The 14099-nt window shown below is 42.3% G+C and overlaps 1 protein-coding gene across 20 annotated transcripts in view; it reads left to right on the forward strand.

Moving 5' to 3' along the window:
• The window catches only part of cacna1aa (calcium channel, voltage-dependent, P/Q type, alpha 1A subunit, a), a 96600-nt gene that overhangs the window by 65886 nt on the left and 16615 nt on the right, over positions 1 to 14099 (forward strand). For 10 of the 20 annotated variants that reach the window (XM_049562339.1, XM_049562349.1, XM_049562353.1 and 7 more), the window contains 8 exons: positions 370 to 453; positions 5299 to 5415; positions 5609 to 5674; positions 5965 to 6062; positions 6500 to 6650; positions 7101 to 7228; positions 8654 to 8750; positions 13846 to 13960. In XM_049562339.1, the coding sequence (XP_049418296.1) occupies positions 370 to 453; positions 5299 to 5415; positions 5609 to 5674; positions 5965 to 6062; positions 6500 to 6650; positions 7101 to 7228; positions 8654 to 8750; positions 13846 to 13960 (856 nt within the window). Of the gene's footprint in view, positions 1 to 369; positions 454 to 5298; positions 5416 to 5608; positions 5675 to 5964; positions 6063 to 6499; positions 6651 to 7100; positions 7229 to 8653; positions 8751 to 9713; positions 9811 to 13845; positions 13961 to 14099 lie in introns of all 20 variants that reach the window. The other 10 variants (XM_049562343.1, XM_049562355.1, XM_049562345.1 and 7 more) reach the window with 3 other exon arrangements.

A 14099-nucleotide genomic window follows, 5' to 3' on the forward strand; every position in this document is an offset into this window, starting at 1 on the left:
AGCTTGTCTGTTGGCATCCATCCAACGTGCCGTCGCTGATGGTCCATTTGTCTTATCTGATTTCTTTCCTGTTCCTGTCGGACACTGACATGCCTTTTTTTTCCACTTTCTTGTTCTCTTTCTGTCTGACTTCTATTCTCTCTGTCTCACTCTGTACATCTCATTCTCTATCTGCATCGTTTTAACTATCTCATTGCATCGCCCATTTCTCTGTCAATATTTGATCTATTTTCATATCTATCCCATGTCCTTCAACATTTAACTGTCTCACTCTCTGCACGTCACCTCATCACCCTCTTGCCTTCCCTATTTCTACTTCATATTCCCTCTTTCCTCTCTCCTTTTGTCTCTCTCTTGTCCCGTTCACAGAATTATTTTAAAGATGCCTGGAATATTTTTGACTGTGTGACAGTTCTGGGCAGCATTACTGACATCCTGGTTACCGAGCTTGGGGTAAGTAGCAGGATCTGAGGCATTTGTGTGTATATCAGTATGTTTGAGATATCTACACTGAGGAGTGAAAACTGTAAACAGACAGACATTATATTGTATTAGCAACGTTTGTTGAACTCGTATGACTATTTGTTAGGTGAGCGTCAGCATGTGTCTTCACGTCTGTCACATTGTCTAAAGCACATACAGTAGACAAGACAAGGAGTTAGAGGAGAGCATGAGTTAGAGGCCACTGTTGAGTGTTGCATTGCTCAGTCATGCATGAACATCTCTTGAAAGTCTTATATAATTGTCCCAGTTGGTGGGACGAGAAGAGACCAGACTCCAGCTAGGCAGCACTGAGCCACTGACAGCAAGGCGGGAAGCATGCTGACGTTCTGTAGCGAGCCAGCGCACAGCTTCTGCAAGCAACATAAATGCTACTGAAATGATCAAATCGCATCTCAAGTTGACCAGTGAAGGTTTGCAGTTGCATGGGACATCTGTTAGTAACTACAGCTGAAATCTTGAAGGTCCATTAGACCACAAACAGTTCAAACATCATAGCTAAGAGGGAGTGGTCTGATTCACTAGATTAGCGTTAGCGTCACATTGTTTCTACATAGTGCACTAAATTGCTTTGAGCCAGTGAAGGTGAGATGCTGTAATATAGTGACACCCATCATCACGTAAAAAACACGCTGGTTCATTTAAGAGTTTTACATAACAATTACACTCACTTGTTTCAGCTGTTCTTTCCCAGTATCAGACGTCCATAGTAGCTCCCTGAGGTAGCCTTAGGGGCTGTATACATGCCACATCTTTAGCTGCCTGGGCACTACTTTTGTGCCTTTTTTTGAGCAAGCTTTCAAGAGTGCGGCGGTAGGTTGCATCTGAGGTTGCTAAGCAACCTTAACAAGTACTGTATCGTAGCATATTTACCTGAAATCCTGAGTGCAGAGCTGATCTTCTTGCAGGCGTGTGTATCGGCCTAATGTGTGTGGGCCTAATGTGTGTGGGACAGATGTAAAGCTCTGGCAGCTCTGCACCAAAATTATCAACTCTTACATATTTACCACAGACTGATATATACCAAAGAAGGGAAAGATATCTGTCTGCAGTGATTGGTTGTTCCTTGTCACATGACATGCGGCGCGTGCTGCTGCGTTCCAGAAGTTGAGCTCTGTTTTATCTCAGGGCGTAGCCATCGTGCCCTGAAAAATAGGTGCTCGGGAATGTGTGCGTTTGAGCGTGCCTCATTTGAAAACAAAGAATCTGAGCATGCAAAAAAACGCAGCATGTGTACAGCCCCTTACCTATTAAGCCCTCAACACAAACCAGGTAGCACCTGGCCACGAATCTGTTTATAGGTGTGCTATGTGAAAATGCATGCGTCTGGGTGAAAGTGTCATTTTTGAAACTTTTTCTTATTTGAAAATGACTGTAAAGGTGTGTTCAGACAGAACATGAAAAGATTTAAGATACGACATGATTACATACAGTCAACGTGAGGACACAAATGGTCAGATTACACTTCATCTCTATAAACAGATAATGCATATGGATGCAGAATCTGTAGGTAGGGGAGAAAGATTTTGGTACCTGAGGCGTTCTGGTTTCTATTCATAGTTCAATTGTACTTTGAATAGTATTGAGTGTCAGGTAGACAGTCCATGTGGAGAGGCGTAACGCATTGGGTAAAGTGCAGTCTCGAAACCCATCGACTTTCGTCTTTACTAGCCTTTTCTTTTATTTGTCTTAATTCATATACAGATATCTGTCTGTAGAAAGTAGCTAAAATGAGTGGCACAGGGAAGAGGATGTCTTGGCCCAGATATTCGCTGGCTAGGCTGGAGTCCCCAAAATACTGACTGTTGCACCCAGAGGTTTATGCCATTGGGCTGACAGCAGAAGGGTTCCAAGATTGCATTTAACTACCATCCTACAAATATTCTCTCAGTTTCCCATTCACTTCTATTGAAGCCCGTACAAATTTGCTTAGGACAGCGCTAACTAGGGCGTCCATTCATGTTGGAAATATTTCGACTGGGGGGAAAAAATATCACGCTTATTCTAGGGTTTTATAAATCTACTTCATGAATATACAAAGGTGAAAGGAAAAATGCTTGTTTACTGGATTAGAGCTAACATCTAAACAGTTGGTACAGTGGCTGATTGGAGTAAATAACCCATGTGAATAACAGGAGATGAAAGATTTGTTTTCTGTTCTATGTGGACACACAAAGTCAAATTTGTATAGTGTACACTAGACCATATTCAAGAGCTTCACAGCCATTATCAAGCTCTGTAACCTTGACACTTCACCTACCAGTTCTGTTTGAGGAAGCAAGGGATACCAATGATTGAAGCCCTCTTGAGGTATAATTGATGGTCCAGCCAGATTCTGGTAAATATTTCTCTGACTGATTGGTCTTCATATTGATATACAGTCATATTTATTAATTAAGAACCCTTACAATCCCATGCTGCCTCGATCCTTGGTACCCCTGCTATGTGAATTCACAAAATGTGCAGACCAAAAGCTGCTTCTGTGTTAACTTGTCTCTGTAATGACTGTTGATTTCTTTCTTGTTTTTATCTTTTTACATGCTTTCTTTAAATCGTCCACAAACTTAACGACGATCTACTGTAATCTACTTCGCCCAATTCCCTTTCTCCCCCCCAACACCTACTACTTCCTGCGATTCCACCCAATCAAAATGCACTATGAATCCTCTGTGTCCACCCATGACAACTGGCTTGGTCAATCTCTCTGGTTGTTCTTCGAACCAACCAAAAATCCAAAAATTTGCTGCTATAAACCATATGTCTGCAACATCCACATGTAGATGGTTTGTAATTTTTTGGAGATCTTATTTTTACTGCATCCGTTTTAACTGCATCCCAGCCTATGTGATATGTGCATGTTTTGCTTGACTTCCCCCAACACACAGAACCCTTAACTCTGAGTGAGCTCTAAATTTGTAGAATTTTCATTTGTTGCCAAGTTTTCTAACCTCTCTACCAGTCACTGTATAAATACATATATTTTATTCAGTCGTAAATCCTGCCCACACTGTACATCCTCTACTGTTCAGTCTGTAAAGGATCGGATTGTGTAAACTGGAATAGATCGCTACATCTATCCATTGAGATTAGCCATTCATTGTATGCGCATACATAGACATGCACACACCCACACATGTGACAGTGACTGGGAGAGTGTTTCCAGTAGCGACAGAGTGAATCCAAAGCTTTGCCCGTGGCAGAGAGAACAAGTGATGCATGCTGCCCCTTGCATGTCTCTGGCAGGAACCCTTTATTTTCACAACACACACACACACACACACACACACACACACACACACACACACACACACACACACACACACATAGCGATGTAATACATCCAGTATTGTAGATGAAACCTGCATGTGCCTGCTGCCAGTCCCTTTTGAGCACTTCAAGTCTCACTCTCAGTTGGACTCTTTTGTTGTTTACTGTGATACATAGATGACGAACTCTATATTACAGATTTCACATAAATTGATTATAATAATTTGGAAGTAAAAGATAAAAATAAAACTAATAAACTTTCCACTGAAAATCAATTTTAACCAACACATAGAAGCACAGTTTTTAGGGACCATAATCATACTGGTGAGACTAATATACGAACTGAAAGGTTCAGTGTGTAGGATTAAGGGGGATATAGTGGATATAGTGGATTATAATATAATAAATGTGTTTTCTTTAGTGTATAGTCACCTGGAAATGTCAGACAAACCAAACACTGGCTCTAGGTAGAGCCATTTGTGCTTTTGCGTTGGCCACTGTAGTTAGCAGTCCCCTCTATGAGCCAATCAGCGTCAGAAAACTAATTTGTAATGCACAACTGCTTTATTAATTTTTTTTATGACCAGTTTTAATCCCCTTGTCAGATTAATAACTCAGCTCCTCTATAAAGCCTCCTGAACAGTTACCACTGAAGGAATCTTAACGGGGAGTTTACTCTTGGCACACTGGAGAAGTTTCAGCTGCAGTCTGCAATCTTCACCACTAGATGTCACTAAATCCTACACACTGCTCCTTTAAAGAAAGTGACTGAAAATATAATGACCTTATTTGGTCCTTCAGCCACCCTCTTGCTCTTATTTGTCTGTGACATCCCTACAGAGAATGTCACAGGACATTAGCAGCCAATCCTACTAGATGGTGTATCGGCTGCCGTTAGCTTTATCAGTTTGCCTTGTGTTGGTGCACATCTGCATGCTGTGGGCTTGCTTCATTTTGAAATACTGCATATTTTGCCTTGAGAGAATTAGTGCATTTGGTTGTCTTTCCAAGGAAACGTCCTGACATCCCTGCACTTTTAACTACTCACCATTCCTACCACAATTACTACTACGTAACCCAATTGGATGAAACTAGTTAGATTTGGATGATTTCCTTTCCCTTGTGTTGTTTGTTTTTGTCTTACTTATTGGATATGAAAAGCTTGTTGGAGCCTTGCTGATTTGAGTTTGGTTTGCTTTGACTTGTTTGGCTCCTGATTCTTTTATTTGTTTTGAGTTTGAATCTCCCTCAGTTTGGATTTGACTGTTTTTCCTCTTAATTTTTTTTATGTTTTGGTATGTCTAACAAAGATTGTTTGCACACTTTGCACTACGACTAACTACTCTTCCCTTTATTCCAACCCCAAATCCTTCTATACTCCTTTCCCCCTTCTTTCACCTTTCTCTATTGTTTCCTTTCCCCTTTATCTTCACATTCTTATCTTCAACTTTCAATCCTAATCCTCTCTACACCCTCCTCTCTCTGTCTCTCTTTCTCTTTCTCTCTGGTCATGTTGTGGCTGTACTCTAGAATAATTTCATCAACCTAAGTTTCCTGAGGCTATTCAGGGCAGCTCGTCTCATCAAGCTGCTGAGGCAGGGCGAAACCATCCGCATCTTGCTTTGGACCTTCGTTCAGTCCTTCAAGGTTTACACCCAATTATACAGCATAACACGCACAGAAATCATACGCATTCACATTTGTAGATTATATAGAAATACTCCTATCCAGTACTGTGCATATACATAAAGACAATGCCTAAATGCAGCCTCATATACCACGCTCAGTGCTCTCATATGTATCCAATGTACAACCAAACGATGAATGTGTCTCTCCTCAGGCACTGCCTTATGTCTGCCTCCTCATTGCCATGCTGTTCTTCATTTACGCCATCATTGGAATGCAGGTGGGTGAGAGCCTCAACCTAAAAATTTCTAAAGTGCTTTTGGGATGCATTAAATATATTTAGTAGGATATATGATGTGGAGGAGGAGGATGATGTACAGAAGATGAATGAGGATGATGATAATGGTCATTAAGGATTTGGTGCATAACGGGAGGAGGAGGATGACTACGAAAGTGGCATGTGTGCTTTAAAGGATTTAGATTGTGACTCTTCTTTAGAGGCAAAGAAAGGTGACTGACGAGCAACTACAGTCTGGTTTTCAGTGTTAACAGTTTGACTGCATTCAACAGCTTTTTGGGAATATCGCTATTGAAGAAGACGGAGAGAGTGCCATCAACCAGCACAACAACTTCAGGACCTTCATACAGGCTCTCATGCTGCTATTCAGGTGCTTGTGTGTGTGAACGTGTGTGTGCTCGTGAATCTGTATATATACTAGATATGTTACGATACCATGAATTTAGTCATCATAACCAATACCAGTGAAATTCTATGATTCTCAATACCCATTTCAATACCATGGTAAACAGCCAGAGATAAAAACCTAAATCCTATTTGCTTAAACAAAAGTTCCTTTATTAAAAACACTGAAGTTGAATTTGATTTAAATTTTATCATTAATTCCTGATGATCCAACCCAAACACCAAGTACCAGTCTATGTGTATTCACGAGATTTTTAGCATCGATTTGGCACTGAAATATGAGTTCTTGTGACATCCCTAATTTATTTACAAATCATAGAATTTTTGAGTTACCATCTTAAACCTAGCAGATTGCACACTCCAAATCCTTTGTAAATCAATGCAAGTGTTTGTGTGTATTAGGAGTGCAACAGGAGAGGCGTGGCACGAGATCATGCTGTCATGCCTCGGGAACAAGGACTGCGACCCCCTGTCAGGGAACACAGAGCCAGAGTGTGGCAGCCAGTTTGCTTACCTTTACTTTGTCTCCTTCATCTTCTTCTGTTCATTCTTGGTGAGTACGTAATACATAATCCAACACCTTCATTTGCACCCTGTCCGTATTTTATGATCTAGTACCGTTCAGAAAGCATAAAACATATCAATTATGCATTATGTGCCCCATGGATCAGATTTTATAGGAAGGTATACACAATAAAATCCTGCTGGAAAATATTGTGCTTTATGAGAAAATCCTGTTATGTCAGCATATCGTCCTCTAGCGAGGTATTCCATATCCCAGGAGTCCAGATGGGAAAGTCCCACTTTCATTTTGTCTTTAATCTAAACAAAGAACTGACCAAATATGCCCTTCTTCAGTGTCTCAGGTTGTTCTGCTGCTCTTAGCTACAGCTTCGAAAGGAAATCAGTAATTCATCAATAGTCAGGCGACTTAACACATTTCTGGTGCTCTTCCATTAAGATATTATGTTTAATTTTCCTACTTGTGTGTGATCGTGTGTAGATGCTGAATCTGTTCGTAGCCGTCATCATGGACAACTTTGAGTACCTGACGAGAGATTCATCCATTCTGGGACCTCACCACCTGGATGAGTATGTCAGGATATGGGCCGAGTATGATCCTGCAGCTTGGTGAGTGGTAATGTGCGCACACTCACGTGCACATACGCACAACAGTAATTTGGCAGGCCTTGACACTGGCACCATACACCTTTCATGATTAGTTAATGTGAAAACAGAACTTATATCCATAAATATACTCACATCGCTGGTTGTATTTGAACCAGTCGTAAGGCATTACTTAAGACCTGTACATTTCTTATGCTTGTTTTATTATATTATTTTGATTTTGTAAAGCATCATAACAAGGTGTTTGAAATGGTCTTGAAATAGACACAAGAAATGAACAAAGCACAAGTGTCAACTAATAGAACAGAATTTTCTAGCAAAAGAGCTGCAAGGGGGCTGTAACGGATTTGAGCATAACCTCATCAGGCATCTGGTTATCTCTCTCTCACACCGTACAACCCCTCTCCTCCTCCCGTTCCTCCTCTTTTCTGTAAACTGTCCTGAAATACCTCCCATGCCTTCCCAAACCTTTCCCTCTTCTGGAATCTGCATACTACAAAAAAAAAAAAAAAATACTGTGGCAACGTCTACACTTCAAACAAAGCTCCCTTGTCCAACTCTGTAGTCTAAATGTCGACTGTAGACATGCTACATATCATGGTATCTGTATTCCAGTGCCTGTGTGTTGCCCTTATGCTGTCCTGTAGACTGCACATGGACTCAACAGGGAAAGTGTAAAAGAAAAGTAAAGCAAGAGGAAATAAGAGAATTAACTGTACAGGAAAGATGAATAAAAGACTAGGTTGACTGCAGGTTATCAAAGGCTAAACTTTATGTTTTATATAGCTTAGAAACCATCAGAGTTTTAGAAATGTGTAAAATGTTGGGAACATTCTCTTCCTCGAAACTAACACGCTATTTCCAACCCCACCTTACTGACTGTGACACGAATACCACTGCGCAGGAATCAGAAGACAGGGAACAAAGATACTTGGCTGGCATTAAACACATTATTTAAGAGGGAGGGAATCTGCACACCACAAGCAGTTATTAAGCATTTAGCTGTTTACCAAGCACATGCTTTTCTATTCTGCTTGCAACTCCTTAATTACATTGTGCAGACACCCAGTTAGGGGTTGGACTGGAGAGAGGAAGGAAAGGGCTGTTGAACTAAGGGCGAGGAGTAAGAGAAAGAAAAAAAAACAGAATAAAGGAGGCATATTTTGAAAAAGTGAAACTAATGACCACATTTAACAATGTGTGTGTAGAGTTTGCAAAGGTGCATTCAGGTGCAGATGTGTCTACAGAGTCTGTTATTTACCGTAAACATGTTGTAAAGTATTTTCAGATACTGTGTACTTGTCAATCTTGTGCTCTTCCTCCCAATGTTCTCTCTTCTCTCTGGGTGTGAGTGTGTGTGTGTGTGTGTGTGTGTGTTCTCCTGTGTGTACGCATGTGTTTCTTAACTCCCCTGTATTCTTCTTGCAGCGGGCGCATTCATTATAAGGACATGTACAGTTTATTACGAGTTATCGACCCGCCTCTCGGCTTAGGCAAGAAATGCCCCCATAGGGTGGCCTGCAAGGTTTGACTTCCATTCAAACAAAATCTCTCAACCACACTTGCTAGCCACAGCATCCAGGAATGGAGTGAATGCCGCTTTTGTTTTCTTTTTTCATTTCAATTTTACAACTTCTTTTCCACCATTATCGACTTGCATTCTGAACTGCTGAGAGAATGTGCGGGACAATGCAGACACCCAGAGAAGCATGTGAAATGCACTCAGTGAAATGGGAAAAAAAAATCCACATTAAGACGTTTTACCTCTTTGTAAATCATTTTTTTATATATATATTCTTTTCTGAATATTCTTTTCTTTTGCTTGCTGTGGAGCCATGGCTATAATGTAGCAAGCTACGGTCGCCCACTGTAGTGTTGCATTGTTCTTGGTTTTTTGGGGGTTGGGGGGAAAGACAGAAACTGCATTGACACCCCTTCCTCCTCCTCCCCTCCCTCCTCGTCCGAGCAGCAGCAGCTTGGTGCCTGCTGTCAAGCTCTGCCCTGCTCTTCTGTGCATACACTCACAATCACACACTCACAGTCACACACACACACACACGTTTATATACATGCCTTTGTCCTGCTTACACAGAATTGTCTCCTGATACGACAAGAGAACATTTATTTCTCAAATTCCAATCCTGATCTTCCTCCTGTTGTCTCCCTTCCCTCTGCCGTTTATTCCCTCTCTTTATGACGATCTGTTAGAGAGTACTGTAGCTCATAGAGAAGCCACACGGCCACCGTCTCTCTGAATCAGCCCAATAACCTTGTCTTCCTGTTGTTTTGTTCTTTTACTTTGTTTTGGTCCTTTTCTCTTTCTTTCTCCCCTTTCCTCCTCCTCTCTTTTTAACTCTACCCTCTGATCAATTGTCTCCTTAATCTCTCTCTTACTACATCTATTTTTCTCCCACTTCCTCCCCTTTTCTCAATATCTCCATCTCTCCCTTTTTTGTTAACGGGGTGATGGCACTGGCTGATGATGCAGTGGCAGGATCAGTTGCAGGGAAATGTATGACATGCTGAGGCACATGTGCCCCCCACTAGGCCTCGGGAAGAGGTGTCCGGCACGGGTGGCCTACAAGGTCAGGAAGGACCACATCTTCACCCGAGTCTCCTACGGGTGTCCGGGGGTGGGGGCGGGTCCAGGAGGGAGGGGCCAGGGATTTTTAAGCGCTCAACGTGGTGTAAACTTTAGTGTCGTTGTTTCTTTAGTTCTGTTTCTGTTTCTTTTCGTGGAAAGTGGGGGTGGGCTGGTCGGTGTTGTGGCGTTGTGTGGTGGTGTGGGATTGGCGGGCGGAGGTAGCAAGACAATTAGGATGAGAGTCAGGCTGGGGTGTGTATCCACAGGAGGGGACGAAAAGAGGGACCTTCTCAGCTCGTTTGCACCGTGCATGATGGACACACAAACTCACCTACACAAACATGCAAAAGCCATACGCATCATAATCAATAGAATAAATGTAAACTCATGGTAGCTAGAGTAAACATGAATGCAAATATTTAAACATCTAAGTACAAAAATCATTGAAGATATTAATTAATTAGACAAACATTTAATATATGTAGACACACACACTCTTACGCGTGTGCAGCAGGGCTTGGAAGGTCCGCTAGACTTACGTCCTCTGACTCGTTCCACCCTGTGGATGGGGCAGACACACATGCACACAAACACACACAGAACTAGGTCATATCAACCTACACATAGATATGATCCGTTATTTTTAATGGTAGAGAGAGCAGAAGGGCTTGTCTCAGTGATGTGTTTTCCTCAGAGAGCCTTTGGTTGCCATACAGAAGCAGTTCTTTTTCTGTCACCCTTCATGTAGCAGCTCCAAGCCCCCAAGCAGCCTTTTCTATCTGCAAGTCCAATCTTCTCTTTGTCCTTTGGTTCTGTCGTCAATGCAGTTCTATTCTGTTTCCAGCCCCCCTCATCTCTGCATATTGCTCCCCTCCCCACACATATACACACCCTCACCTGCCTTCTGCATGGCCGATAACCACCAACCCCACGCACAGACCTCTGTGTGTCATATGATCAACACAGACACAATTAACCTCACACTAATTGTTATCTGAATAGAAATACACAGAATGATAACAACGAAATTTACCTTTGTGTCACTACATGTTACCGTGACAGTCTCATGAAACATCATTGGCAGATCACTGTGAGCCTCAGGGGGCACCCGGCCAAACAGCCTGTAGGCACAGGAGATCACTCCATCGCTAACCATTGCTTTATCCAACTCCCCTCTCCTTCTCCTGCAGACCTGGGGCAAATAGCACCGACATTTTGTACAACTGACGGTTCCACAAGGATTGGGCTTAAATACGAGGAGGTCGTCAGTCAAAAACATTTTTTAGGCTAATTTGCATTTATATTTTAAGAAATCTCCATCTATAGCCACGTTTCCACCAAATGCTTTAGGTATAGTACCCTTAGAACCCCTATGTACTATGTACAGATGTGTCCGTAAACCCTAGATTTGTTTTGCGTTTCCTCTGCAGACAGAACTCAAAGAAGCGTTCTCGCCTACTGGAAATACTCCATTTGGTTCAGGCGAGAAGTGGTGCCAGGCTAGAGGGTGCAGAAGGCAGGACATGATGCGGATTACACTGCAGTCACGATTTTGGCTCCAGCCCTTACTGACAGAAGTTCCACAATCTCATTGTCTCTTTTAGTTGCAGTCTTTAGGGAGCGGGCAGGGTGAAGTCCGTTTAATGTTCGATCCAACTGATTCGGACATTTGCATTCTCACATATAGCTTGTCTGAGTCTACAAGATTGCAGGTTTGCAGTGCATATGTAAAGAAGTCTTTAAATGTAGGTTGCATTGTTACTAGATGGTTATAGTTGTGTCAACCACGTAAGTAGCATGACGACAAATCCAGCGTGACACAGGAGACCTGACTCAGTAAACAGACACAATGGGGGACGTCAAATGTTTCGTGTTCTTTCTTCGAGAGTTAAGAAAGAGTGACAGTTTACTCTTGACTCATTAAGTGTTTCTAGCTCCACCTTTTAGTTTCTAGTCAGTGAACTGGGTGGAATGGAGCAGTTCTGTTGGTACCATCCACAACTTAATATAATGGAAATGCAAAACATAAGCGTTGTAATGTTCTAAGTGGTGGAAACGAGGGTTGTGATGCCTACTGGACTACACTAATAAGGAAAATGAAAATGTGTTATTTGACCCAGGTTTTTGCACCTCTAACTCTGTCTCTTTATCATGTTTTTTATTTTTAACCCCAACCTCACATTGGATTCTCTATTTCTCTCCTCATCTTTTTGGTTTTTCCCTCAATTTTTTTCCCCTAAAAGCCTCCTCCCTGAACTAAAAAGTAGACCCTCAGCCCCCCCTGCTCAACAACCTAACATGCTCTACATGCATGGGTTTGGCAAAACTTCCCTAACATCTCAATATGCCCCTTGATATTTATTACTGGAAGAATTTTCCAGATTGTCTGTTTATTCCTCACCTCCCGTTTCCCTCAGCACCTTGCCAATGAGAGAAATCCAAACCTTACCTTTGACTTTCCGACCAGTCCACAGAACAATGACCCATCTAGCTCCACTGCTTTTAAACTTTGATCTTCTCTGTCCTGAAGAGAGACAGCAGAGCCTTCAGGCAGGACCGCTTTCTTACAGACACAGCCAACTAAGTGTGGTGATGTTTCTTTGCATAGTTTTGTCTATTTTTGGTCACTTCTTCTCTTTACACGCTTCAGCTCATAACCTATTAACCTATTGATTTTTATTTTTCTATCATCTCTTTCCCTTAAGCTTTCCCTTTCAACTCTTATTATATCTATTTTCTGGCCATAGAAATATTTCTTACCACCCCATGTTCCCTACATATACCTGGACTATGTTCACCTGAACAATCATTTTGCATCTTTGCACCACAACAACACTTCCATGCTCGCCACTTTTTGTTCCTCCTTATTTCTTTTTCCACAGAATGCTGCTCTCTCTCACCTATTAACCCTCCAAGTCTGTGCCCATTTTTCACACATTAGACATCAGATAATTAGCGATAGAGCTAGTTGCTCTATTATTCCAGCCTAGCCCCATCGTCTACAAATTTTCTTACTCCCTTCAATAACAGCCACGTTACAACAACTCACAAACTCATTTTACTGTCGCCAACAGAGGATGCTTTCTGTGTACGGCTGCGCAGCTGCTTGTCCTGAGAGGCATATTGCGTGTGCATCGCATGCCGCATGAGGATGGGATGTGCAAGAAGGGTTTGGGGGAATAGACATTAAAAAAGAAAAAGTTTTGATGGCTGGATTAAAGGAGAGGCATTTAATCAGGATGTGGGGGGGGGGGCATGATATGCTGCATGTTGGGGGTGTCGCCGTCTTCTGTCACCAAACACACACGAACGTCACTCTGTCATCTGTGAGTTGGTGTGTGTCTTTGTGTTGTCTGTTTAAATTACAAACCAACAAAAACCACAAAGGATTAAACCAATAAACGAAAACCAAAGTGTTCCCCTTTCCTTAGATCGGCCCCTTGGTTGTTTTTGGTTTATTGGTTTATCATCTGGTCTCTGTTGTTTTCACTGTGAACCTCCAAACCCCTAGAGGGAGCTCTGGATAATAGTAGCGGCTGCTTAGCCTGTCCTCCTCCTCTTTCTTCATTGTAGGCTCAAGATTGCCAGTTTAACCAACTTGTGAGGCCTTTTGGATGCCAACACACATACATAGATAACATTGTGGTTCTGAAATGAATTAATATATGAAAAAAAAGCTTTTATTTGATGCCTTTGCACTCACAGGTTCTCTCATATGACATCAGATTCATATGTGTGGATCCGTGCATATGAATTTGCCGCCACAGCTGCACTGAATATCAAATTTACCCATTTTAATACAGTAGCTGAGCCATTTGCTACAGGCAGACAGAGTCAGAGCCTGCTACAGTTGCTATGCACAGCTCCTTCATCCTCCTTTACCCAAACCTCTCCCTTCTCCCTTCTCCCCACTCCCCCTTCCCCCTTCCTGCCAACAAACTCAACACCCCTCCCCCTTTCACCTGGAGGTTCCACATAAGCCAGCCCATTTACTTCCCCGTTTTCTCACCGCTCACCCTAATTGGCTCTCCCACAGAGACTGCTCCGAATGGATCTTCCCGTGGCCGACGACAACACGGTCCACTTCAACTCCACCCTCATGGCCTTGATCCGCACGGCACTGGATATCAAGATCGCCAAGGGTACGGAAGGTTTGGAATCCTTCTTACCTCCTCTGGTCCGATTTTCACATGCTTTCTTCTCCTCTCTCCCGTAGTCTGCTATTTCTGTGCTGAGCCCTGAAACCTTCAGCTCATCCTGATGCTTCTCCTTCTGTAGCTTAAGTACAGT

The sequence above is a fragment of the Epinephelus fuscoguttatus genome, linkage group LG19, assembly GCF_011397635.1.
Source record: "Epinephelus fuscoguttatus linkage group LG19, E.fuscoguttatus.final_Chr_v1".
Taxonomy (NCBI): Eukaryota; Metazoa; Chordata; class Actinopteri; order Perciformes; family Serranidae; genus Epinephelus; species Epinephelus fuscoguttatus.